This window comes from Anneissia japonica, unplaced genomic scaffold (assembly GCF_011630105.1).
Source record: "Anneissia japonica isolate Jap-2015-1 unplaced genomic scaffold, ASM1163010v1 scaffold1889_len2455224_cov183, whole genome shotgun sequence".
In the NCBI taxonomy this organism is placed as follows: domain Eukaryota; kingdom Metazoa; phylum Echinodermata; class Crinoidea; order Comatulida; family Comatulidae; genus Anneissia; species Anneissia japonica.
The window spans coordinates 795,480-822,846 of record NW_022752980.1 but is presented as its reverse complement, the minus strand read 5'-3'; the positions used below and the strand labels follow the sequence as shown (position 1 = coordinate 822,846).

The following is a 27,367-nucleotide window of genomic DNA, read 5'->3' as shown; positions in this document are numbered from 1 at the left end:
TGTTTGAGGAACTACGCCACATGATCATGGGGCGGGATCCAGAGATGTCCAAAGGGGGGGCTGAAAGTGGGGCCAATCGAGACAACACTACTAACCTCTTAGGCATTTTGAGCGATCAATATGATGATAAGGTACTTACAGTATAGTATGTAAAATTATTATATTTTTATTTAGCAACAAAAAAAAAATCTTAATTTGTTCCGACCAAAATGATGGTAACATTATAGAGAGGCTATACAATATTTTCTAAACTCTACATCCTCCATTTGGTTTCTGTTTCACACCAGTATTACAATGCACAAATATGGTAAAGGCATCAGCTGAGAGAAAAAGAATCAACAAGGTAAATTTACATATTAAAAAATGAGGCTATGCTAAATTGCATTGTACAAGAATGGTATGCAGACATTGTATTAAGGCCTTCAGAATAGAGAGCAAATTGATTGCTTATTTGCTCTAAATAATATATTATAAAATAGTTTCATACAAAATTGGTGGGAAATATTGCAACTGGTTAAAGGAATATATTACGGAAGCTCCTGAGTTTAAATATAATATGAAAAGCTTTCCCCTGTATGGATGTAGTGTCAGTAACAAAACTGATCAAAAATGCTATATAATCATAAACCGAAAACAACTATTATTAAAGGTAGAGTTTAATCATACTGGAATAATCCTAGCATAATATAGAAATACACAAAGGGCTTATTTAACTTTGTACTGATGTGGGCTTATCTTTCTTTCTTACTATTATTTCACCAGGATATTCCATATAGCAAGGCTGGTCTTAAGGAGCCCTCATACCTACACAACAGTACTGTAGTGTAGGTCCTACTTGTTATTATGTCAAGGTTACAGTAGGCCTACTGTATATCTACCAGTTCAAACACAGAACAGGACCATTACACAAAATCCAAACTTCCTGTAGGAATTGTTTGACAAAAATTGTAGACTAGTTCCCAACCAGGATCAGCTTATGAGCAGGACGAATTTGTTCAGGAAGAGCAGTGCTGATAAAATCATAACTGTTGTAATAAGTGGTCATTAAATTTGTTGTTATTATGTTAACATTAATATTCGGTACTTTCCCATTTGTTTACATATACTGTCATTCAATTTAGTTGTTTAGTTGACTTTATACACTCTCAAATTAGTTGTACTGTATGTTTATTATGGTGAAGCATCCAGAACTCTGAGAGATTATATAGGGCACTATATATTAAAAACAATTTTTATCATATAGAAAAATTGGTTACTATAAAATGCCATCATGATCAAAAAACAAATAAAATATGAAGAATACACAAACAATTTGAACATCAAAAATTATTGCAACGATAACAACTCTTTATGATCTCTAGTGCTTGAACGAGAGGCATTACTATGCAATCCAACAAAAATTATAGTGATGGCAGTACCATCCTTAGCTGCAGTGTAAAAGCACTATTTGTACCGATTTAAACAATAAAATCTCTCTGTCACAAGGAGAGATTTCTTCCCCTTTAAATCTCACCAGGATTTTTTAAGGAGACATCAATGATGACTGCCACTCTAATCTCATTGGAGAACGCAATTTCCAAAATGAGATTGCTTGCCAGGGCAGTTCTCCCCGAAAAACCTCCTTTAAATTCTCTCACTTTCTATCAAGGAATCAATTTAAGGAATTGATCCAATTCACACTGACAAGACTGAATATGATAGTGAAAGGAAAACCGAGGCTCGATTTTCAATTTCCTTTAATTTTCCAGTCCACTCATTAACAATACTGTAGAACATCATCTTGTACACAATCTTCCAATGCAATAGGGAAATAATACTGCACTACAGCATTCAATAAGGCGATAATACAAAAACTATAATGTGTAAAGTACCAATTGTTATAGGCATCAAAACAAATCAAAGAAAGTGAGAAGGGAGAATCCTAATTTTTCTCTGAAATTGATTTTGTTCAAAAGTTCAAATTTTTAAGAATTTATTTGTTAATCAATATTTTAATTAGAAGAAATCTGAAAAATATTCTGGAGTTCAACATAATCCGAATATAATTTTCTTCTTAAGCAAAGCATTAAAATATTATTTAAGTCAGGCTTAAAGAAATAAGTTCTAGGAATGATTCTACTACTGTATATATGTGCAAAATTATATTATCATCATTACTTACACACTGTGTTAAAATACAATCAAAGATGATGATGATGATTGATGATGATGATGATGATGACAATGATGATGATGATAATGATGATAATGATGATGACAAATATATTGCAAATTTACTTCTGTACAATATTTTATTACAATAAAATCATTGATCACTTTATTTTTTTAGGTTAAGCAACAATCATGTGAATATTGTCAAATCAAAAGATACAGTAAACAATCTTAATAATTATGATTTAAAAAAAATTTAACTTACTAAATAGAAGATGCAGGGTAATTACAGTACAGTATCAATCCACCAATCAAATCAAATATCACAGCATTGCTTGTTTTTGTTGTCAAACTGCTAGATGCCAGAATTGATTTAGGAATAAATATACTTTTGAGTTATTGCTGATTATCGACTACTGTATGTTCCGAACCAGAGAACCAGACATAAAAATTATACATTCTCTGAGATAATCAAGTAAATAATGCTTCAATATTCCTTAGGAAATCTATCATAACAGAAATCATTCATCCACTAGAAATCCCTTTTGTGGAAAGATAATTGTTAGGAATCAACGATTGGAAATTCTGTCCATTCTTATATCTGTGCACAGATCAGATCTTTTGTATTAAAAACCACACTGGTGGTTTGGTGTTGACCTATTTAATATATGTTCGGTGTGATCGATTCTAAGCACGCTAGAACAAAGATTGAAATTCTATACAATGTAGTGTATTCTTCATAGAAAATATGTTTATTACATCTCCATGACGTCAATAAACAGAACTACTGTAAAAAAGAAATTACATTAATTATTCTGTGGTTTCTGTTGATTTATTATTTCAGTGTTTGCCAGCATTATTTGAATAAAATTTATACAAAGCTGAACCCTCCTGACCAAAATAAAAATTAAGAATAATCTTTCAATTTCAAATACAAATTGGTCAAATAAATATACCCCCTTTAAATAGCAGAAATAATAATAATAATAATAATAATATTAATAACAATAATAATAATGTCATTTTATTAGGCGCATGTATCCATCGCTTGGTAGAGCTGCTCGTGGCGCCGTTTTCCACGTGCAGAGTGTAGATGTAGCCTTTTTCTGCATTATTATTTGAATTAATTAATTTTATTTAAATTATTTATGTATTTTTATGTATATTAATTTTTTTTTAAATGAAGTGAAATGAAGTGATTAGGACAGCATATGATGGGAGGGTGACCTCTCCTGAAATCTGCCCTCCATCAATTGTTATCCTTCTTAATGGATGTACCAGGGAGTTGTTATTAGAAGGAGTCACAACAAAATCCTCTCTTTTGATCAGTCTACTTTTCCGACAAGATAACGAAAGCAGAGAGGTAGATAACGACGAGGTTCAATTACCGAATATGAGCATGCGCAGTAAACCTTCTCATGCTTGTGTGTGACGAAAAAGCATGGCAACTAGAGAGAGTGTCAGTTATCAACTCCACGCTAGCGTCAAACCGATACAACAAATATGCCCCTATATCATTTCCCTGCTACGAAAACATGTTCAGTCTGAACTCAAATTACGTTTCTGTACGAAACTGTAAGAAAATGAGACATAAAGAAAATGATAGTTAACAAGTTGCATAAACTATTTGTCCTAGTTATTAAATGGAGATACGTGCGGAAAATATAAAATATAAGCTTTAAAACTTATCAAAAACCCATGAAAATTACAAATAACGGTGTACGAACAAACACATATAGCTCCACTTCAAATAGTCGTAACTTTTTAAGGAAAAGGCGAATTTTTATGCGTTTTTTTGTAAATTATTCTTCGTAAAACTCTCTTGAGATGCAAATTTATTGAACAGCGAAAATTGAATAAAAAAAACTCTGCGCATGCTCTACTGGTCGTTTGTCACAAAATTATTTTCTCTACAAAGACAAAATTTTAACAACTAAGGGCGCAAGATCGTCGGAAAAGTACCCTATTGTCAAAAGACAGGCATTTAGTCACGGTTCTCTTTGAAGATTCAGTACACCGCGCCTCGCTCATTGGCTGTAGATAAGTAGATAAATGTGTTGTGACTCCTTCTAAATAACAACTCCCTGGATGTACTGTATCAACAAAATTATCAGGGTATATATTTTTAGGGGGAGAAAAAATTATTTATTCACATTCTTTAATTATTATCTGAAGAGTTAACATTCTAAGTGTCACCTGGTAACAAAATCATTATTAGAATTTTATTATTATTATTATTATTATATTTCTATAATAGTATCATAAATTTTAATGGCAGAAAAACAATCTAAACTAAAACATACAACAAAATACTTAAACTACAATAAAAACACAAACCAACCAGGAAAAGCCCACACAAAACAGTCAGCATTTTTGTAATGAATGCATTCCTGTTCATACTGTACCAAAATGTTTATTTTTTTTGTTGCTTCTCATTAAAAACTAGTAGTGGTCATTCACCCTACAGGTAAAGGTAAGTCAACAATCAAGACAATCTCAATTATAATATGCTGAAGACTCAGTAACGACCTAGTAAATATTAACAACACCGGTTCATATTGCCATAATTACTTTTAACTATTAACCTGTAATTGGAAAATATGTAAAATTGCATCTTTAGAAATGAATGCTTTTGCTTTGAATTGGATCCAATGAATGTACACTAATAAATGTCAGTACTGTATAGGTAGAATCAGAACTGCAGTAACTGCCAAAAAACATGTCAATCAAATAATTTTTATTCTTTAACAGTACATTTATGACTACCAGTATAAATATTATTATATCATGGAATAATTTAAATTGTTGAATAACATGACATTTGACCTAACTGACCAAGGCTGAGAGAGTACAGTTGCATTGTAACATCCTTCCTGAGTGGTAGATTTTTGTTTTCTGCTTCCTTTGGAAATTGAAAAACAAGTAAAAAACAACAACAATTCTAAAGTGAATTAAATTTGTTTTACTATTGTTGGACGAAATTAATAAAATTATTAAAATTTAAAAAAAATGATAATATTAACAATCAATATTTTATTGTTTTGTATCCAAATAGTACAAGTAAAGCACATAATACAATACTGTACAGAAAGTGAGATCTTGATTTATCTGATAAAGAATGTAAACTTTGGTTAGAGACTCTTTAGCAATGGAACTAGATCAGTAACTACAGTACAGTACAGTACCCATATACAGTTTACACACACAAACATAAACCACTAATATCTAAACATCTAACTTTCAACTTCTATGTAATTATTGACACTAGATGGAGTCAACGAGAGTTTCAATGAGATTTCACTTTTTGTCACACAAACCTACAGCACTACTGAGTACTTCAGAACTTTCATTCCTTTCATTCCAGCTAAGTTTCTTCAATAATATTTCGGGAAACGTGACAATGGAAGTTCATATTTTTAAATCATTGTACAGTGGTGGCAGTTAAAATCCACAGCCATGACTCGTTGGACCAAAAGATATTTGATATTTAAATTCCCTGGGAATAAAAAGGTTCTAAAATGTCACAGAGCAGATTAAAATGGCCTAACTGCATTTTCTCTCGGTGTTTTTAGGGTGGTAATCCCGGTTTTCAACCCTTGACCTTGTTGGCATTGATCAAAAATGATCAGACAGCCATGCTTGCTTCGGTTCTAGGTTCAACCTACTGCAAAATTAAACCTGGTGCTCACGAGATCCATGTGCCCAGCAAGCGTTTTTTGCATGACAGTTTGCTCGATGGCACGATTTCCCGCTTACAAGAAAAATGTTTACCTATGTTTATGTTCATTGTCACATACTAGCTACGAGCGTTTTATGATTGGGTATTCCATTTGTTATGTCAACTGGCAAAAAGCCGTTTGCTCATGGCATATACGCATAGGGTGTGTTTTCTGCTTCACGATACAAAAAAATAAGACTATTTAGAATTGCGCTCATTTTCTTGAGAGGCAGAAAACATAATCATGTGCACACGCGGAAAAAAAGTATGAGAGGCCAAATGTTCTCATATGCATCAGGCAGGTGTGTTATCCTTACCAAGAATTATTCTCTACATTCCCTAAGCCTGAATATTATTCTCCAATACTAAACTAGATATCTTTGAAAACATGTATGATTTTGATATGGTAGCATTCCAGGCATCAAATCTACCTCAAAGTTTGCTGGTTTTGACTGCCACAGCAGCACATACCTTTGCTCGCACTAGACATTAACACTGATGACAATGAGTGGAGAAATTTACTAATTTCAAAAAAAATATTCAACATTACCTTTATATGTAATTGTGTAGCAAAGGTATTAACACTAACACGCCAAACAAGAGAAAGTGACAATGTCTTAGGAATAAAGATTTAAGTTGAGAATGCTGACAAGTGCTGGTAGAGACATATAGTGTCAAAGGTAGACCACAACAACCGGCATTACTGTTAGCTAACTGAAAGATTTACCCATTGTAAACCTCAATTGTTAAGTCATTAGTACCAGTAAACTTAGTCACATTATCGGCAGAAAATTCTTTGAAGCTAAAAATACAGTTAGTGTAGGACAAATAAACATCGATCGAAGGGAATAATAGTCTGTTTTTCAAGCTTTGCTCTCTTTTTTTGCCCTTTTATTGATTTATTGTTGTTATTGTTATTCCTTATTCTGAAAAAGAAAATGTTGACAATTTTGGTTTTTTGACCTAATTTATTTTCGTTAAAAGACATGATTCTTGGCCCAGCTTTTTGACAATTACAGTGAAGATGAGGCTTCATTTTGGATACCACAAAAACGTGTAGTAACTTTAAATTGAAACCTATAAAATTTAGTACTTGTACAGTATTTACTCATTAATATAGGAAAATGCAAGTTATGGATTATAAAATATTTACTGTTTTTTTTTTTTTTTTTTTTTTTTTTTTTTTTTTTTTTTTTTTTTTTTTATTTTGTCAGATTTGTTTTTCCCATTTCAATAATAATATTGGTTATCTCTATTTATGGTATCTCACATCTAAACACTACATTTTATCTACTTTCAGATTTCAGACTATTTACAGAGGCCAAAAAAAAAAAATCGGGAACCTCAAAGCTGTACCAGAAACAAAGAATTGTAGTTGTTTTCATTAACTGTGAGAAAAATCAAGACATTTTTGTTTAGGATTCGAACCAGAACATTTGGTGTAGGAGAGGAATGCCTTAACCACAATGTCACAGCTCCAAGTACAATGTTACTACCTGTATTCTTCATCTCAGAGTAGAAGTTGCCTTGATTTATAGTAAGTAGCCATTCCTCATATCAAAAAGACTACTTCATTAGCTCCCTTAACAAACACATCGACAACTACTACAAGTTGTCAACACAAAACTGAACACACCTCTCGTGTGTATAGTAGAGAGTATCTACTGTACTTGACTATCTGTCAGTGTAGTAAATTTAGAGGTTAATATCTGTAGATATAAGGATGTCCATCTCTAGTTTCCAATCATGAGTATGTGTGTACACAAGTGCTTGTAGTTGTATATTAAGTGCTTAAGAAAATAGGATAGTTAAGATAATAGATGTTTATCTCACCTGGTGTGTAAAGGATAAACCATCGTATCAGCTTAGAATAACATAGTAGAGGGCAGTTCATTGGCAATCCTCAGCTACTGTACTCTGTAAAACAATGGAAATTATGACAAAGCTATTTAGACATGCAATTACATACAAGAGAAGTGTAACTCAGCTTAAACTGGCATTTGCCACTCTGTGTGCGCTGAACCATAGGTATCTTGATCCCCGGTTAAATTACTATTGCTGCTCTCCACGTGTTTCAGCCGGAGGGAGAGACTACAATTTATCAGGAATATAAGCAATTAGTATACCAGTTTTCCATGTACTATTGTAAAATTAGTGCATGAAGAAGCCATTTCAGCTCTGTTCACACACAAGTAAACAAATGAGGAGTAATACCCAGTGCCAGAGTGATTTCTTGATCAATTGGTTAAAGTAATGTCTAGCGGAGTATTCTATTATTCAAAGAAAGGGCAGGAACACAAGCCTCCTACAAGTTATGAGAGTCTATCGAAATTTGGGAAAGCCTCCCGCACTCTAGCGAGGAAGCAGGAACCTCCAGAAAAATAACCCATCTTAAGCAAATTTATGATGTTTTTAGTATAAAGTAATATTAACTGCAATGTCAATTACATGAAGCGGTTTGGCAAAGCAGGAAAAACATGTTGGTCTCCCAACCTCGAGGTTGGGGTTTCAATCCCTAACTATACATTTCGCTTGTGTCCTACAGCAAGACACTTTATCTGCATTGCTTTTCTCTACCCAGGAGCATAAATGACAGTGTTCTCTTGAAGCCGTTTTAGCCCTCAATTCGTCGCTCACATCACGAACTATCACAATCAAAGTAGGTTGTGTTAGTTCGTGAAATTACAGTAGCGCGTCAAAACGAGCGCGTATTGGTTGTCAAACAATTTTGTATTCTTTACCACACAAAAAGTCCTTAACAACAACAGCGCGTATTTTGACGCGCTTTTTTTATTTCACAAACTAACACAATTGAATTTAATTGTGGTAGTTCGTGATGTGAGCGACAAATTTTTCCAGTAAAAATTTTGACTTTGTCAAATAAAAAAACTACTGATTAAATCTAGGTACAGTAGTCTAGGCTGGCCATATTTTAATAAATTAACATCATTCCAGTCTATGCCTAGGCTATGAATGTGTTGTTGTTTCTTCAAGACTTTAAACCAAACTCAAAAGGGATAACACCTCACACTACGCGCATTGCTGAATTTTTATGACAAATTTACCAGTAAAAATTTTTCAATTGGGAGAACAATGAATGGGTACATGGTGGGGTTACCTGCTCTTGCGCTGATTTCCAGCACAGCATTTAAGCAATGTGGACTCCATGCGCTTTACAAAAAAGAGTACAAAAAAAAATACAAATAATAATAACAATAACAATAATAATAATATTAATAATAATAATAATAATAATAATAATAATAATAATAATAATAATAATAATAATAATAATAATAATAATAATAATATTTGTCTCTTGGAAATCAGTATTACCATGCACAGCAAAATAAAAATTAGATTTGTTATGAGAGCTGATTTAAACAGATCGAACTGGAACTGACTTCTTACAACTTGGGACCCTGGTACAGAGTAATGTTGGAAGAATATCACACTTATTTCTTCATAAACAATGATTCAAATGAAAAAACAAATAAAATACTGTACTTATAATGACTCACCTGACTGTCTTCGGAGATACTGTAGCTACCTACTGCAGGCTCCTAAGATATCTACCAACTGGCATGCCTTTCAGCTGCGTAACCAAAAACAGGTGTTCTGAGCATCAAACGCTTTATATCATCTAGGGCACTGTGGATGAGACACCAGTCTACAAAAAGAATACAAAGAAAGTCATTAGTTAACAGTGTAGTACGTAGTAACAGGGCAAGAGAGGCAATGGACAAAACAAAAGCGACCGATTACCAGTCAGCGCGTTTCTCCACACTTAAATACGGTTACAGCTAATTAGGTTTAAAAAAAAAAATTAGTATTTAAAATGTTCATTTGTACAAAATCAAAATGTCTTAAAATTGAAAAAAAAATAAATATAATGTCTTCAAATTGAAAAAAAGAAAATGAATACCAAGACAGGATTCGAACTCACAAACTTTGGTTCTTTAGAACAGATCCTTAACCGACCACGCCATCCACATGACGTGCCCTACTAGTGGTAATGGCAGTAACGAACAGTCCTTGCTGAAACCCCTGTTTTGTTTTGTATGTGTAGAGGGAACCTGGTGTCTAACTTAAACAAAAGGGCGATGAACGTTGGTTGGAAATCACTTCTACATTATGTATACAAAATTTCTTGCACGTCCGGTCAAAACTGGCAACGCTGGACGCTTTTAAAGTTTTGGTAACAAGTACAAGAAGAGCAGCGAGGTCCTGCGAGGACCCAAAAAGATGGAAGATGCCGGAAGAGGGCTTTACATAGCAGTGAGTGAAAGAGTCTGATGATTGATCAATTTTTGACGTACAGTGCCAAGCAGGTATGCCTCCGTGACAGTACCGCAATACCATAAAGAGAAGTGTATGCTTTATGGTCATTTATTGATTTCATTTATTTATGCCTTATATCAACACCAATCATTAGTTGATAATAAAAATAACAATAAGTTCTTTTGACTTATACAGTACTTACAAAAGCAGCACACTTTGTAAAAACAAGGTATCTCCGAAACACAATTAGTATTTGAAATAGAGGGGGTTTTGGGAGGGGCTTTCACAGAAGTAGGGTCTAGACCACTTCTTCCCCACCATAGTTGATGCTAAGGACAAGTAAGAAAATTTATGATTATGGCACCTCTAGAAGGTCGGAAACAGCACTCTCGGACTTAAATTTAAATATTTTTTCTCCCTTTTTACAAATATTTTTTTAGCTGGCTGGGTCCCCCTTAAATCTGCCGTTTAGGAAATTCACAGCTTAATGAATGTTTCAATTATGGCGAAATTAGAAAATTAAATTAGAAAACTAATTCCTCCATTTTTCAATTATGGTCGTCAGTGCAATACACTATCACAGAAACATTATGTTTTTACTTTACTGTATTTTAATATTAATTTTTATTTATTACACTGCACTTTAGATGTATTGTTTTATTTATTACATTGTACTTTAGATGTATTTACAGGTGGTATTATAATTTTTAGAGATCTCAGTAATTTAAAGCACACAAGAACATGTTCACTTGAAATGCATCGCTGCAAAAACATCCTGAAAATATTGATATCAATTAGGAGAGGATTGAAGAGATTGTGTTCAGTAGCATTAGTCAATATTAATGACCAAAGATAAACTGTCTCTCCGTGCACGATAAGAATATATCATCTCATTAGACTTGCCAAAAGTTAAAGGCTAGCGTATATAAAACATTAATTAATTTCTTGTCCCCGGTGAGGAGAGTTGAAGGGTATTGCAATAGCACAAATCTGTGTGTGGGTCCTTCCGGGAACATAACTCAAAAAATACTAGAACGATTTACTTCATATTTTCACATATTGACAATGTAAATGTATCACAGTCCTCATCAGGTTTTGGGCTAATTGGAAGTAAGATGCAGATTGTAGATTGTTAATTTGTATTTTCTGGCCTCAGCAGACAGAGTGAACTCTAGCGGATTGTTGTGTCTCGTTTGGCTACAGTAGTTTAAGACTCACTTGGTACTGCACCTCAATAAAAAATATAAATAAGTTTATGTTCATAAGAACCTACAGGAATACGTGGCATACCTGTAGAGCCTACAACAAACAAAAAATACAGGTATTTTATAAAACATTAAATAGTTTCTTGTCCTCCCGCAGCTTCCTTTTACTGCCACCTTGAAAATTTAATTTTTTTTTTCTGTGCATAAATTGATGCATAAAGTTTAAACTGATCTTTAGGTAACATTCTTGCACTAAAATACTCCCACAGAAAAGCCTATGTATCTGATACTGTTTGATGATAGGACTCGGCGGCACAGTAGAAATACAGACTTATTGTATTACCACGCTGGACCCTGTACAGCAAGTAACATCACAACACCCAGAAAAATACACAAAAAATGATGCAATTAGTATAGCAGCTTTCTATGCGCTATTGAAAGATTTGTGCATGAATCCATTTAAATAATCCATCCAGAAACATTTTATAAAAGAACACTCAAAAAAGAATTCATATTAATTTAATGGATGACTGACGAACTAAGCAGTACATTCTAATGGGCTTAGAAAACATTAAGAGATAAACCGCTTGGATCTGAATAAGACTCGCATACTGTACAAGAGATATATATAATCACACGTCCAACATTCAGAGTTATTCACAGAAGAATTCAATTCATTATGGCTGAATGGATAGCTAATACTGTAGTACTTAACATTCTTGGCTCAGACAAAATTGTTAGAAAGCAGTTACGGAGATGTTATCTTTCATTGTTTTGATGTACAGTGGTTGTAACTATTAATATTCATTTTATTTTTATTTATTTACTCATCCACAAATAAACAATTTATTTATTTGATAATTTTTATCATAGCAACATTTACTTTAATGTGGAACATGCAATTATACAAATAACATGTAATTATTCATTTTATTTTTATTCATTTATTTATCAACAGTTTAAATTCATTCATTCCATATTCTTCATCTTAGCTAACAGCAACCAGAATATGAGTATGGCGACTCCGAAAAATGACAGACGTGAGGCCATAGTTGATTCTACGTTTCGTTCTTTATTGGAACATTGTCAAGAATGACAGCAATAACAGCAACCAGGCCTGGAAAAAAAAAATGTTTATGCCACTGATCACAAATTATCTTTATCAAATGCCTCCAGCACCAAATTTTATCTGTACCCTATGAAGAGCCGAAACAGATTTTATTTTTTATTTTTGTTTTTTCTCCTGAAAATGCCTACGGGACATTCATGATGTCTCCGACCACCGGTCACGCACTTTTTTTCAAACCTGTTTGCAATTCAAACCTGTTTGCTACATTTACTTATGCGGAACATGCATTCAATCCACATACAGTTCATTAGGGAACTCAAATTCTGTTCTAAAGCTTTATCCAAGCTATCAAATTTTATATGAAAAAAGTAGTCATAATGTTCTATATATGGTCATGACGTGATGTCATCATGATTACAGTATATATATAGGCATGTCACGTGTTTTGTCCACATAATGTTCATAGTCGGGAAAAGACTTAAACACAAGCTCAATACCTTGATTAATGATACTGTCTATACACTTTAAGGGTCAAGAAAATAAAAAATTGTTAATAAAAAATTGATAGCTTTTAAATTATAATATACTACTATTATTTATTATATTAAATTTCAACATACGGTAGTTTTAATTGAAGATCTAGGAACATGCTAGGAATATTAGAATTTATAAGGAATAATAAATATTTTACTGAATAAATATTCTACAACCTGTAAATCAATATCACAATAGATAATTAATATCAATAATATTGTTAGACTACACTACTGTATATCCAGTATATTCGTTGCTTATTGATTCTTATAAATTTGGCCCTGAAGATAAGCTGTAGTTATTGATGTATTGAATTTGAGGAATGCATTAACTTTGCTCTTCAGTATGATCTATCTTAAAGGCTATGTAATCATTGAAAAATAAAATCAATATAGCTTTGCTTAATAATAATATGCACTTAAGTAAATTATTAGTTTAAATTACTTTTAATATCAAAACTACTGTATACTCTGCAGACCAGTAAAAACATTACCCTTGTACACACATCACTTTTGGAAAAATTCTGGTTCTTCTTTATATCAGTATTTGTATATACTGTATTTGGAGTGATAATATTAGAACTTGCCAGTAATCTGAAATTCTTTTTAAAAATTGGATTGTATTTTGGGTGTATTTAATTGTATTGTTATTTTATTGTTGGGTCATTTTAATATAGAATTTTTATTAATGCACTTCAGCTATTTGCTGCCAATTAAATATTGACTACTGTAAATTGAACTGAATAATCAATTTAAGAATTTTTAAACTTACTAATACTACAAACCAGAATAAATGTTCTAATAGATCAGTCATGTAGGTTTTGATAAAACAGCTTCCAAAGATTCCAAAATCAAAAGTTTATTGTTAAGATTTGTATTTTAAAAATAATTTTTAAAATAATATACTTTTCAGTTAAATTCAGTGATTTGATATTCTGAAGAAATGTTATATTCAATATCTGCATTAATGCAAAAAAACATGAAAATTCTGAATCTCGAACGTTTTGGGTGTTTGCTGGAAATTAGAAATTGCGACAAACGGAGGATTTTCACAGAGCTGGTCAAATATCATAATGTGCAACAACATTTCTTACCTTTTTTATTATTGTGATAACCAACACCCAAGAGCTGAGCCTATTGTCATTAATAATGATAACATAATCAATAGAGAGTGTCTTGAAATAACAAACAAGGACTCTGTTACAGACAGTAGACCCCAAGCTGAAGGGCAAGTTATTGAATTAAAGTGGGATCAGCCAACAGGTCATGGACAACAACAAAACGATTATTGATGATAAACAAAATTCAAACAATGGCTTCAACAATCGCATGGCTTCACAATACTACAGAATAAATTAACAAAGTGATTTGTGGAATTCCACCTATGGCTGTCTTTTTGTGAAGAGGATTGTTAAGAACACACAATTTATGTTACATAACACATTTAATTGCCTGGTCAGCACAAAAGTATTGTTATCCTCCTGGGTTATTATTAATACTCAGTGTTCTGCAAACTTTTTACTTGAATGGCTTGAATTGAAATTCTAGGCACCAAGCTCGCAGCCCAGCTATGCCAGTTATTACCATTGTATAAAAAACCTGGCCGTTGGCTACAGCCTTAACATCAGCGCTGGTTCCAGCAGCTCCTCACCCATGGTTCAGTTGGTAGAACCAAGTCTTCTCTGATAGGACTTGAAATGGAGATCCAGTGTATACATCTGCCTCGTGTGCACTTTAAAGAACCAATTGTTTCTATCGGAATAGTAGGGGGTTACCCCAGATGCTATGGTTCATTTCAGTCCCTGTCATTGTGGAATGATGTGAACATGTAGCTACTCTACATGTTGTCACAGACCACGCCCATACGAAATTCAGCAGAATGACGCTGCAAGTTATGGGTTAAATAAACTGTACCTCCATGTTCTTATGATGATATACAATAATCTGACATCATTATCTGTTCTCTTAGTGACAATATTTAATATAAACTGTGTATTCGCTATATCAACGAAACAGTTTTACAAAAACAAATCTTTGATTACTGTTTTTCACCTGGCTGCAGCCCTTAAATACCCTATTTAGACTATTTTAGCAACACATTGGGATCGGTTGTAACAATTACGACACCCAATCGCAATTCACAATCGAAGTGAAAGCTCACCAATAGCAGTCGATAAGTAATCGATATCGCTTGGAACTTTCCGTAGTGACAATCAAACTTAACAACTGACCAATCAGAACAGGGCTATGCATACGGCGACGCATGTGTCTAACAAGTATACGTGTTGTCCCACAAACGCACGTGTTTGCGTATGTTTCAACAATGTGGTTTTGTAGGACCTTAGCATCAATATCAAGCGGCGCTTAGCGGGAAGTCCATTGTTACTCCATTGCGATTGGGTGGACTACAATAACTACTTTATCATGCAATCTGATCGCAACAAATTCCACTGGCACTGATTGGCTGAGGTTATTCAAGATAGGTCTAGCCACTGGAGGCCTAGAACCGTTCCAATATAAAGGTTTTTGTGTCTGAACTGGAATGAATGCGCTCGTTGGTTGCGAACGTGAATAATCAGCTTTGGATTAACCACAGACTAAATACAACCAATCGCAAAGGAGTGTAGTCGGTTGAGGGTAGGCCTATAGTTTACAGACCGTGATTTATACTGTACACATTATCATTTGTTGATCTATCAAAACATGATTGCTCCAATACATTCCTAAATTATTGAATTTTATTTCATATACTTGACTACTCATAGTATGGGACTGGCATAAAGCCAGATAAAATGATCCATAAATTATTACTAAATCTGGAAGACGTATGAATCATAATCATTTCTATTGTTTGTCTTGACCTTAATACTAAATGTCAATCCTACAGTAGGAAGCCTTGAACACGATACTATATTTTATTTCATACATGTCTGGAACAATCAAACACTTGATGACTCAGACGGACGATCCCCTCCCCCACTCCCCAGCATCTGGGCTCCATTTTGGTATAATTCAAGTTTGGAATTTTCTATGCAATGTTTACCTTGTACAGTATATTTATAGTAGTAAGTTTGAATTGAATAGAAAAGTAGGCCTAACAAATTACTCTTCTTTTAATGTGAATTATTTATGATAAAAAATACAGCTTTCAATACTGTACATAAAGATATTTTAAATTTCAACTTGAATATTATAGTCACTTCTTTTATCAATACCACAAAAGACATGCGGGCAAGGATGATAAATTAATCCTTTTTTTTTTCATTGGGTTTAAACTGTCTTTGTTCAAGTTGGGAATTTAAAGGAAAAGCAATCATTTTAATGTGAATTATAACATCAAGAGGAGGGGATTTTTCAGTATTATGGCATGTTTAGCGCACAGACAACTCAGAAAAAAAAATCTTGGAAAAAAAAGTAAAATTGGATGAAGACTAACCACAACCATATAGGCTATAAATAAGTAAATCACTAGACTTCTTTATTTTTATACCTTGTTTGCAAACCCTCTGCCACAAAAAATGGAAATTCCAAAAAAAAAAAATAAAAAATCTTTATTTTTATTTAACCCTCCTTCAATGAAATTTTCAAAAAAATACATTCTTCCTCAACTAAATTCAAAGCATTTATTAATCTTGTTACTACAGTACATTGTTTACATTCATCAATACAATTTTATTTTCATTTTCTCCTCTGCTTAGATACTTTCAGCAAAATTGTTTTGCTAAATAAGAAAACAATTTTATTTATATTTTCTTTTCACCCTCCTCTGACGATCTTAAAAAACAAAATAAGTTTGCTAAACAAGGTTTAAAAAAGTATTGGCCAAGGGTTGCTAGGGTTGAATTAATCTATAATCTGTGGTACTGCAATATTGATGTTAACATACTAAAAAAAGAATTTTTTGCAAAATGTTTAAATTTCCAAATAAATCTCAGGCATCTGTATCAGTAATCACCATTAAATTAAAAAAATCATCAACTTACAATAATTCAGGCCTTCTTTTCAAGTGGGTTGATAGAATAATGGGTTTCTAATACAAAAGAAATATTTTTTTGTGGTCTGGGTTCATTACACACTGTGTATAGTATATAAGTAACAAAGAAAAATCTTCACATTTTTTTTAAAATTCATTATCAAACTGTGTTTCTTAGCAAATATTTATGATACATGGTGAGTTGGAATGTTTATTTACAGCTTGTTATCATGACTGCCATAGTAATTGTTCGTGGCTGTATCAAGCCCCAAGCCATTGTGTGGAGGCTAACAAGCGCAAGAACTCAACACCGCTTGCGTACAATCGAGGTGGAGAAGCTGTTTGCACTATCACCCGTGAGGGCAGATCGCGCTTGATAGATCATGCATTGCTGAATGCGAAAGGCACCTTCGATTAATATGGTGTATAATCAAGTCAATATTAATTATCATGACCGATGTATGATTCAAGGTTAAAACATGCGACCTTTCTACTGTCATCAGCTGCTGCTGCTAAATGTGAGTGGTACTTGGGGGCTACTATAATAACTATTTTAAGTTTTATGAATCTGGACTACTATACAAAAAATAAGTTAAGACCCTGAGTTAATACAGTACCATACAATAGTTCCCCGCAAGAATACCTCAATAAGCCCACCCCTACATTATGCCCTATGTTATGTACCAGCCTTTTCCTCGGGCAAAAGCCCAGGAAAAGCATCAAATATTGGCTTTGAATTAGTCATAAGTGCCGAAAAATTGCCACCCCACTACCCCAAAAAATTGGCCCAATTTTGTCTTCAAGGGGTTTGGCTTATTACTATACCAGAGAAAAGTATTTAAATAAACAATTATTACGCACTTTTATTTTCGTTAATACTTGTATGCTGACCACAAGAGACTATGAATGTAAAAAATATTTATTCATCCTAAAATACAGAGTTCAATTACAAAATGTTCCATAAAATATGAAATCGTGAACTAGAGTAATGGACACCTTAGCCGAGGGGCATCAATTAATGCTGCATGATATAATTAATGATAATAATAGCAGCTAATTACATCATAACAGAGAATGGCCCCTGGGAAATTAAGACTGAAATCTGCTCAAAAAAGATCACATCCACCCAATTATTAAAATCATGACACATACAGTAATTAGAAAGGAGAGACTTTTTTATTCATTGTTTCGCGTACTTCATTTTTAAAGATCATCGGTGAAGGGCAGAATAAAAACAAAATTTGTTTTCTTATTTAATTAGCAAATAGTTTGCCAAAAAAATCCAGATGGTGGAGAAAATAAAAATTAAAATTTTATTGGTAAATGTAACATAGGATGGTTAAATGCTTCAAATTTTATGAAGAAATATACATATCTTATCTTTGGAGATTTGAAGGTGTCATCGGAGGGCGTACAGTAATATAAATAAAGAAAAACTTTGGGTTTTTTTTCTGAAATTCCCACTTTTTCGTGGCAGCAGGTGCGCTAATTGGCCAAAAATAGAATTTTATTTATTAAAAATCATCAATATTTGCAGTCTGCAATTTCACTAAACAAGATATAAAAAAAAATCTCACCTATAGATGATACAAAGGATCTAAGTTTAAGTCTCCATTATAAAAAAAAATACAATACATGGCAGTTTAACTAGTAGTAAATTATTTACTATCATGGAAGTGGTTCGGCGCAGTACTGTAGGAATGGTTTGGTTTCCCAAACTCAAGGTCGGGGTTTCAGTCCCACGCTGTACACTACACTTGTGTCCTTGCTTTATTGGCTTTGCTTTGTTCATCCAGGAGTATAAATACATTGTGTTGCCTGTTTCACCAATATGGCAACAACACGCCAATAATGAAAAATAAAATTTTATTTTGTTCAATTATAGCACACATTCCACAAAAAAATGGAAATTTCAGAAAAAAGTAAAAGGTTTTCTTTATCATTATTTATATTACACCTGCCTTGGAATCTTCAAAAATAAAATATGTATTCCAAAATACTACACTGTTTACATTCACCGATAAAAAAAAAATATTTTTATTTTCTCCTCTATCTGGATGGTTTTGGCAAAAAATATTTGCTAAATAAGAAAACATAATTTCATTTATTTATTTTTTTTTTTTGCTGCCCTCCTAGCATATAGTCTCTTGGCCTAGGCAAGGGGAAGGCCCCTAGGCCTAGGCTAGCTAGGAGAAGGGAGGGGCCTCATGCCTGGCTCGCCAGCCAGGCCGGCCCTAGCTAGGCCAAGTGGGCCTAGGCCCTACCTAAGGCTAGGCCTAAGTAAAAATGTTAGGCCTACAAACAGTTAAAGGCCTATTCTTAGGCCTACCTAGATAGGCGTCGGAGAAATTCACCATCTCAGTCCGCCGGGCCTCTCAGTGTAGCCTAGACTCTAAGCCTAGTCAAAGGTCCTAACATACGCCTACGTACTGGGGTAGCCTGTCTAAGCGCAGTCTAGGCTACCCACGCAGATAAATTTACCGGTAAAACTAGGCTAGCCTAGGCCTAAGCCCCCAGCCAGGCCTGCTTGACTGCTATTCGTAAGCTTTAGAAATGGTTTTCTGATATCTACATATAATTAATTGCGCATTACTTACAACATGTTACACTTATTCTAGATATTGTTTCTTACCTTAAAGATATACAATAATAAGCCTGGTATAATCCAATTTCTGTATTTACCACCGTTTGCTTGATCGGCCGGATGAAGAAAACCGTTTTCCACCGCTTGGTAACAAGTTAACATTAATGCTATAAAATGGCACTCTAGAAGATCCGATCTGAGCTACGAGCGTTGTAGTGAAAGTAAATCGAGGTTTCTCATTGGATAAATCTTAATAAATCTCCGATCTGATTGGACTCGCTGTATCAGACCTGTTGAAAAGCCTACGTGCCGTGTGCAATTTGTGTACAATGCCATTCTTTTGTTTATTGATGAGTCTTCTTGTAGTAGAAAATCACCGCCGCCTATTCCGTAGTTACTGTATATTATTATTACAGTATTATCATTGTTGGGCACACCCCAATTATATTTATGATGACTAATACAGGGATTACCAATTTGAAAGAGATAATAAAAGAAAACGTTTTAATTACAACGCCATATGAATTTAGACCTGTTTCAAAAAGATATACTGTATGACTCATGTTTTTCATATAGTATACAATAAAAATGTATTCCACTAGTATACGTAACTACAGCATAAATTAATGATGAATTAACATATACTGAACTTCTGATATTAAAATGATAAAACTCTGACCTCGTAAAAGGGTTTATTAATAAAAAATATATATATATATAGTATTCTAACAATGGCAATATCATTATTAACAATACAATATATAAATAACATTATCAAAAATAGCATTGACAATAATACCAATAGCAATAACATTACAGTATTTTTATACTCTGCTATGATATAATTTCTCCGCCTTTGATCTTATAAATTATATTTGCATATTATTGTTATTGTTTTTGTTATTATTATTACTTATTGTTATTATTATTATTATATTGTTGTTGTTGTTGTTGTTATTATTATTGTTTGTTAATTATCATCATCATCATCATCGATAGTAGTTGTTATTGTCGTGATGGAATAAACAATAACTGGATTTGCGTCAGGAAAATCAAGTATAGGTGTAATTTTGCCCTACCTGACGTGGAAATGAATACTCAGTACGTTTTGAAAATAATTGCAAAAAATCGCAAGTTGTTCTAGGGTAGGACTGGAGGTCTGAGTTCGAGTCCTACCCGAGAACAACTTGTGATTATTTTTCGTAAATGTTTTTAAACGTACCGAGTATTAAGTTCATTTCCACGTCAGGTAGGGCAAAATTACACCTGTACTATCATCATCATTATGTAAATAATCTAATGTCATTTTTAATTGTTTTTTTTTTTACTGTTTTAGGTGTCTTATGTTTTTTATAGAACATGTTTATATTTTATAGTTTAGACGGTTTATACGAATTTGAAGAGAAATTGAGTTACGAGCAAATGAGTTTATCATCATCATCATTATTATAATTATTATTATTATTATTATTATTATTATTATTATTATTATAACATTATTAATGACGATAGTGATGATGAAGGCAAACAATGCTGATGAGGATGATGATAATGAGGACGATGATATCACTCTTAAAAATGATTATTGATTTTATATTTAAGTATAAAAAGTCTAAAATTAAATAAATCAATAAATAAATCAAACATATCATTTTTTGTATTTTAATGTTTATGTAATTTAAAAAAAAAATGTATTGGGGCCTAATGATCACAAGCTACTTCTTTATTTTAGGTCCCCACTTGTATTTATATTATTGTTATTATATTTTATGGAATAAAGAATTGTGAATTGTGAATATTTACATTGAATAATAAAAATAAAATATAATTTATCTCTATTTTTTATGTGTAATATTTTGTATTTTAATGTTTATGCAATTAAAATAAATTGTATTGAGGCCTAATGACCACAAGCTTCTGCTTTGTTTTAGGTCCCCACTTGTATTTATATAATTGTTATATTATATTTTTTATGGAATAAAGAATTGTGAATTGTGAATAATTACATTGAATAATAAAAATGAAATCCAAAATTTAAAAAGATATGATGGTGATGATGATAATGATGAAGATGATGATGATGATGACGATGAAGGTGACGATGAAGACGACGATGATGGTGATGATTATGACTATGATGATAGGCAATAATACAATAATAATACGGTAGCACAACAGGAGAGGTTTAGTGAACAATGAAGTTCCTAAATATAAATGTATTGTCTCTGTTTGCGACATTGTATTTAATATACTCGTTTACGGTACTGGATTCAAGATAACTGATATGGTAATAAACATAGACCTTTAATAATGAATCTAGATTCAATTACTATGGGTGTATCGCTGCGAAACAGTTACGTCATAAGAAACAATTTCTCCCGTAAGGGGCGCTATGCAAAACGCTTAAATTCCATGTTAAAATAATAGAGTTGGTCATCATAAAATATAGTTAATCAAAAAGATAAAACATTCAATATTATATTAATTATTTGTTATTTTAAATTAAAGAGTCACTGTCCGCGTCTCTGATATATAAACAATATAAATAAATACTAATAAACAAATTTTTAAAAATATATTTCAGGATCCTATGCTTGCCAACGCAAGAGGGTTTGAGGACGGTAAGCGCCGCCACTGATGAAAGAGGAGCGGTGGTCATTTACAAGAAGGCGGTCATAATGATGATGATGATGATGACGACAACGGCGACAACGACGTCTAGGATAATGATGACGATGATGATGATAATGATGGTGGTGGTGGCGGGTATTGGTGGTGGTGACGACGATGAGAAATAGTGGTAGACCAGAGGTGCAAAAAGAGCTGAACCAAAAGTATGGGATCCGTTACTGTAAGTAGAGGGTGTACTTAACTTCCTCTTATCAGTCCAATATACCTTCGATTCGGCAGCACTCTTAATTATTAATGCAATTGTGTGGAATCATTAACTGAAATTAAAGGATACGACTTTAACCATTTGAAATTTGCTAGAATCCTGCAAACTAAATACTGTAGGTCTTGATTTTGATGTCGAATTATGAAACGTGATAGCCTTGGGTATCTACATCAGACCTCTGACGATAATGCCTAAAATTTACTACAAACACGTAAAATATAATAATGAGCGATTACCCTTTTTTCCGTTACATTTTTTCATTTTATTTTATTCATATATCAACATGGCAGCAACGGTACATAGCTGAAATGCGTGACATATTTACAGAACGATTTTCGAATATTTGAAAATATAAACACACTAGGATAAAGTTACACACAAGGCTTAAACAATGCTTTAAAAAATTTGGATTAAAGCAATTAAAATGATAATAAAATTATTATATAGCTTTTGGTACACAGTGTAAAGTCACTTTCCTATTCTTCCTTTATTCTTTGACAGTTTTCGTTGTTTTTATCACAATTAACAGAATAGGCATACTTACACATACATTTATAAACATTTATATTTAAATTACACATGTTTACGTTTTTAAGCTAGTCTCTGTGTATACGTTGTGTCTATAGTATTTATTACGTATTTTAATCTTTGTTCAATTTAACGTCTAGATATTCCCTGGTCTCTACCTCTCTAGAGTCACTCTCAGATAGGCTTATCTTCACAAGCCTTCTACGATTGGATAATTGTTCGAAAAATCAAGTTGTCTACCCAGTACCGTCGTTTTATTACACTTCAAATCACACTACACACTGGGCATAACAAATTTGATTAAAGCAACTAATTCCTCACCGCATGCGTAGTTGGACAGCACTAGTCCTTGATGCCATAAATAGGCAAGCAAAGCTAGGACCCATTTTGGTACCCATAGCAACTCCAGATAACTGGCGGTAGAATTTGTTGTTGAAAGTAAATGCAGCTGTGGTAAGAACGAGTTCTGCCAAACGTACTATAACTGACGATGATTGTGGAATAGAAGGGTCGAGTTCAACATATATATATAGCATTTCTTCGGTTAAAATTAATTACTTTAGGCGACGTTTGTAGACTAACCAACACGTACCAACGTCCGCATGTCGCGTTAGCCTTATCCTACTCTAGGCCTAGTAGACTAGCTAGGATGGTATAGGCCTAGCCTTGAAGGGACGAATGAAAAACAACGTCGCTCCTTGATAGCTAACATTGTCTACTTAACATCACAATAATTCATTATTAGACCTAGGCCTATAGTTGTTTTTTGAATTGTACTCCACAAATCTCAGCCAATACCTCGCACAACTGCGATGTCTCGCACTTGTGATCAAATAACACGCTGGCTCGCACTTTGGCAACACTCTTTGGCAGTCAACTCGCCCCTAGAAAACCCGCCCCATAAAAAAATGTACACTTCCTAGACCATGCAGTCTTCAAAATAAAAATTGTAACCTTTGGTAATCAACTACATTTTCCACATACATAGAAATTTTTTAAACTTTATATGCAGTTGTACTTCGCAGCACTTCACTTGCAATTTCTAGTTTATAATATAGGCCACACACGTGTGTTTGAAACTAAATATAAGCATTTTCATCATGGTTTTATTTATTACAAACATATTCTTTCACCATCACTACACGTTGAGGCCCTTCTTTTAGGTTAAAACGATCTATCTTAAATTTTTCTTTCTTGATTTTGGGACTATTATGTGTTTAAATAACTTAAAAGTATAACACTAAAAAACCCTAGTAATATAAATGCGCGCCAAGCGCGCAAAAAGTTTTTGTGTTTTTAATTCTAATTTCGTCGGAATTGATGAAAACTCCCTAAATTAATGTGCAATTTATAGAGGAAATTAGCCTAACGTAACAAGAAATGCGCGCGAAGCGCGCGAAATTTGAGGATTTTAGGCACTTTCAGAGGATGAAAACGGCATTTATCAAGGGGTGGGGAAAGATTTTCCAAAGATGGATATTATCTCCTTGTCCCCTGGTGTTTTTAATTCTAATTTCGTCGGAATTGATACAAAATCCCTAAAATGTGCTATTTTTAGAGGAAATTGGCCTACTCTGACAAGAAATGCGAAATTTGAGGAATTTAGGCACTTACATATGATGAAAAAGGCATTTATAAAGGGGTGGGGAAAGATTTTCCAAAGATGGATATTTTCCCCTTGTCCCCTGGTGTTTTTAATTATAATTTCGTCAGAATTGATTCAAAATCCCTTAAATGTGCAATTTTTAGAGGAAATTGGCCTACTCTGACAAGGAATGCGAAATTTGAGATTTTTAGGCACTTTCAGGGGATGAAAAGGGCATTTATAAAGGGGTGGGAAAGATTTTCCAAAGATAGATGTTTTCCCCTTGTTCCCCGGTGGTTAGCCTACGCCATCTGGCAGCTTAGATCAAAGGAGTTAAGTGGAGAAGAGGTTGCAGGGTGTTGTGAGTCTGGTCACTTATGATATCTTCCTTATTAATCTTGTCTTTATTTTTCTCTCTTCTTTTTCTTTTCCTTTTCCCTTACTTTTCTCTTCCTCTACTTTCTCTTTCCCTCCCTCTCCTCTCTTTCTTCTCTCTTTTTACCCAGCCCGGTATGACGGCTAGTTCAGCCCGGTAAAACCCGTCAGGGGGCAATCTGCCTCCCCACCCTGCTCCCCCGCCTGTTCCGCCGCTGACAAAGATAATCTAAAATCCTCAGTAAATAACTCTATTTAATATGGTTACCAACTAAAATCCCCTGCAGCATTCTAGGCCAGCAGTAGGTATACAGTAGCAGACCTGCACAAGTAGGTTGGTTTTTTTTTTGGTTTTTTTTTTTCAAAAAATAATCGTGCAATTTTGGGTAAAAGCATGAAACTATTTATCCATGATCTAATATGAAAATACCACTTCTGTTTAACATTGGTCCAAATTATTAAACACAACCGGTAGCGGTTTATAAAAAAAAAAAAGCTTCAAGGGACATTGGGTAATAATTAAGTCTACCGAAAAAGAAGCATATTGATTTTCCATTATACAAATTATTTGACCTCCTAATACACATATTTTTTTATATAGCGGTCACTGTATTTATACTTATCTAGCGCTGTAAAATCTATGATATATATTGATCGATGTCGTTTGGATCTGGTCGTGTTGAGAGCAGTACGGTACCTATTTTAGCCCAATAATGTCAGTTAATCTTCGTAGCATTTCAGACGATGCAGACTAGTACGTGTTAGCATAATGAGGTTGCTAGACGGAAAATGTTATCAGTGTCACATCGTACAGATGCACTCTTTCAAAAACGAATTATTGCACAGTTAATTGTCCAAGGAAGGGAACTAAAAGTGTTGGGAGTTGGTAGTGGCTCCGGTAAGATAAGTAAATGGTGCCGGTCATTTTTCCAACCTTCCTTTGTAATGGGTAGCTACGTCTTAAAACGCTGCGGGGTCTTCTTGCAGAGCTTATTGGTAGCCTCCTTCCATTCAATATTTGTTTCAATTTTCTGCCTTATTATTGTATACTGTATTACTTTATTGTATGGAAAATAAAAGTATATTTGATTTGATTTGGTTTGATTTTAAGAATCGAGTGGCAGGCCTAATAATAAGCATGCCCAGCACCTTGTTGGATCTATTACTTATTAAAGGTTTACTTCTTCTACAGCAACATGGTTGATGTATAGAATGAAGAGCCGAAGTTGTAGATATTACACTGGATTAATATTTGAATCGGGACATTGAATTGTAAAGATGGACCAATAGAAGAAAAGTTTTTGAGTTTATGTTTATACTATTATTGATTAGTGAATGGTAGTTATTACGTCGTTTTGACAAATTAACTACTAAATTTGACGATGTTCCATGTATTTTATTGTGACACTGCATTAAGAAATTTTAATATAGGTGTCATAATAATTATGATACTCAATCTGGCTAAAAGGAAAACAATATATAAAGTTATATTTTATTGATGATAGAGGGCCTGTTGAATTAATAACAAGATTGTTACTCGTATGGCAAGGCTTTCAATAAAATGCGGGTAGTCTACAACTGTAAAAACAAATAAAGATTAATATTCATTCTTACACAAACGAAAAGATTATGTTAGTGGATGTGGGTAGCAGTACAAACCATTAGTACATCGCCGTATTGAGTTATAAACAGAAGTGACTTCCGATTTACGACTAGAACTGTTCCTCAATATACTCAGCAGGTAGGCCTACAGGTTAGGATATAAAACTTTTTTTGTTTTTTAATTATACATTTTTTTTCGCACTTAAGTTATTTATTTATTTATTTTTTGTAAAAATATAATTCGTAAAATGACAGACAGACAAACGAATATTTTATTAGTGCAGGATTTCGTTCACACAGTGGACCTCTTTAGGAGACTGTGCAAGTGAAATAAAATCAATCTCTTATGTAAGACAATAGAGGGAGGAAACTCCTAGCTGATAATATAAGTCAAATATAAAACACTAAGCATAAATAGAGGCAAACGGGCCTTTAATAATAATAATAATAATAATAATAATAATAATAATAATAATAATAATAATAATAATAATAATAATAATAATAATAAAGACAGTAATAAAGATGAGGTGGAAGTACTAGGCCAGTATATATATAATCCATGTAAATGAATGATGTCAAAATGGAGGTTCAACGAATGGCTTTTTTTTAAATAATATTTGATTGAAATATGTGTTTACATGTTGATGTATAACACGAAAATACAGACAAAACATGAATTCTAATGCAGTTGAAATGGAGACGCACGTGATCGATGGTGTACGGCATCCTATTTTCACCACAGTGAAACACATAGAGGAGCTTCAAAATTTCGAGATCTTTGAAGACGATGTTGTAGTGATGACGTCACCCAAATCAGGTAACTTTAATTTATATATATATATATATATATATATATATATATAT

The 27,367-nt window shown here is 33.1% G+C and overlaps 2 protein-coding genes across 4 annotated transcripts in view; one reads left to right on the top strand and one right to left on the bottom strand.

The window, feature by feature from the left end:
* LOC117122570 overlaps window positions 1–19,698 on the bottom strand; it is a 113,133-nt gene extending 93,435 nt beyond the window's left edge. Inside the window, exons 1-3 of one of the 3 annotated variants that reach the window (XM_033268184.1) lie at window positions 19,563–19,698; window positions 9,391–9,539; window positions 6,420–7,786 (exon numbers count right to left, since the gene is read on the bottom strand). The gene's annotated coding sequence lies outside the window, so the exon portion shown is untranslated. Of the gene's footprint in view, window positions 1–2,416; window positions 2,985–6,419; window positions 7,787–9,390; window positions 9,540–19,562 lie in introns of those variants that run through there. The other 2 variants (XM_033268182.1, XM_033268183.1) reach the window with 2 other exon arrangements.
* Window positions 19,699–26,501: 6,803 nt separating this feature from the next.
* LOC117122564 (sulfotransferase 1C2A-like) overlaps window positions 26,502–27,367 on the top strand; it is a 5,294-nt gene continuing 4,428 nt past the window's right edge. The window contains exons 1-2 of the mRNA XM_033268170.1: window positions 26,502–26,639; window positions 27,169–27,320. Coding sequence (XP_033124061.1) covers window positions 27,176–27,320 — 145 coding nt within the window. The 5' untranslated portion in view covers window positions 26,502–26,639; window positions 27,169–27,175. The remainder of the gene's footprint in view (window positions 26,640–27,168; window positions 27,321–27,367) is intronic.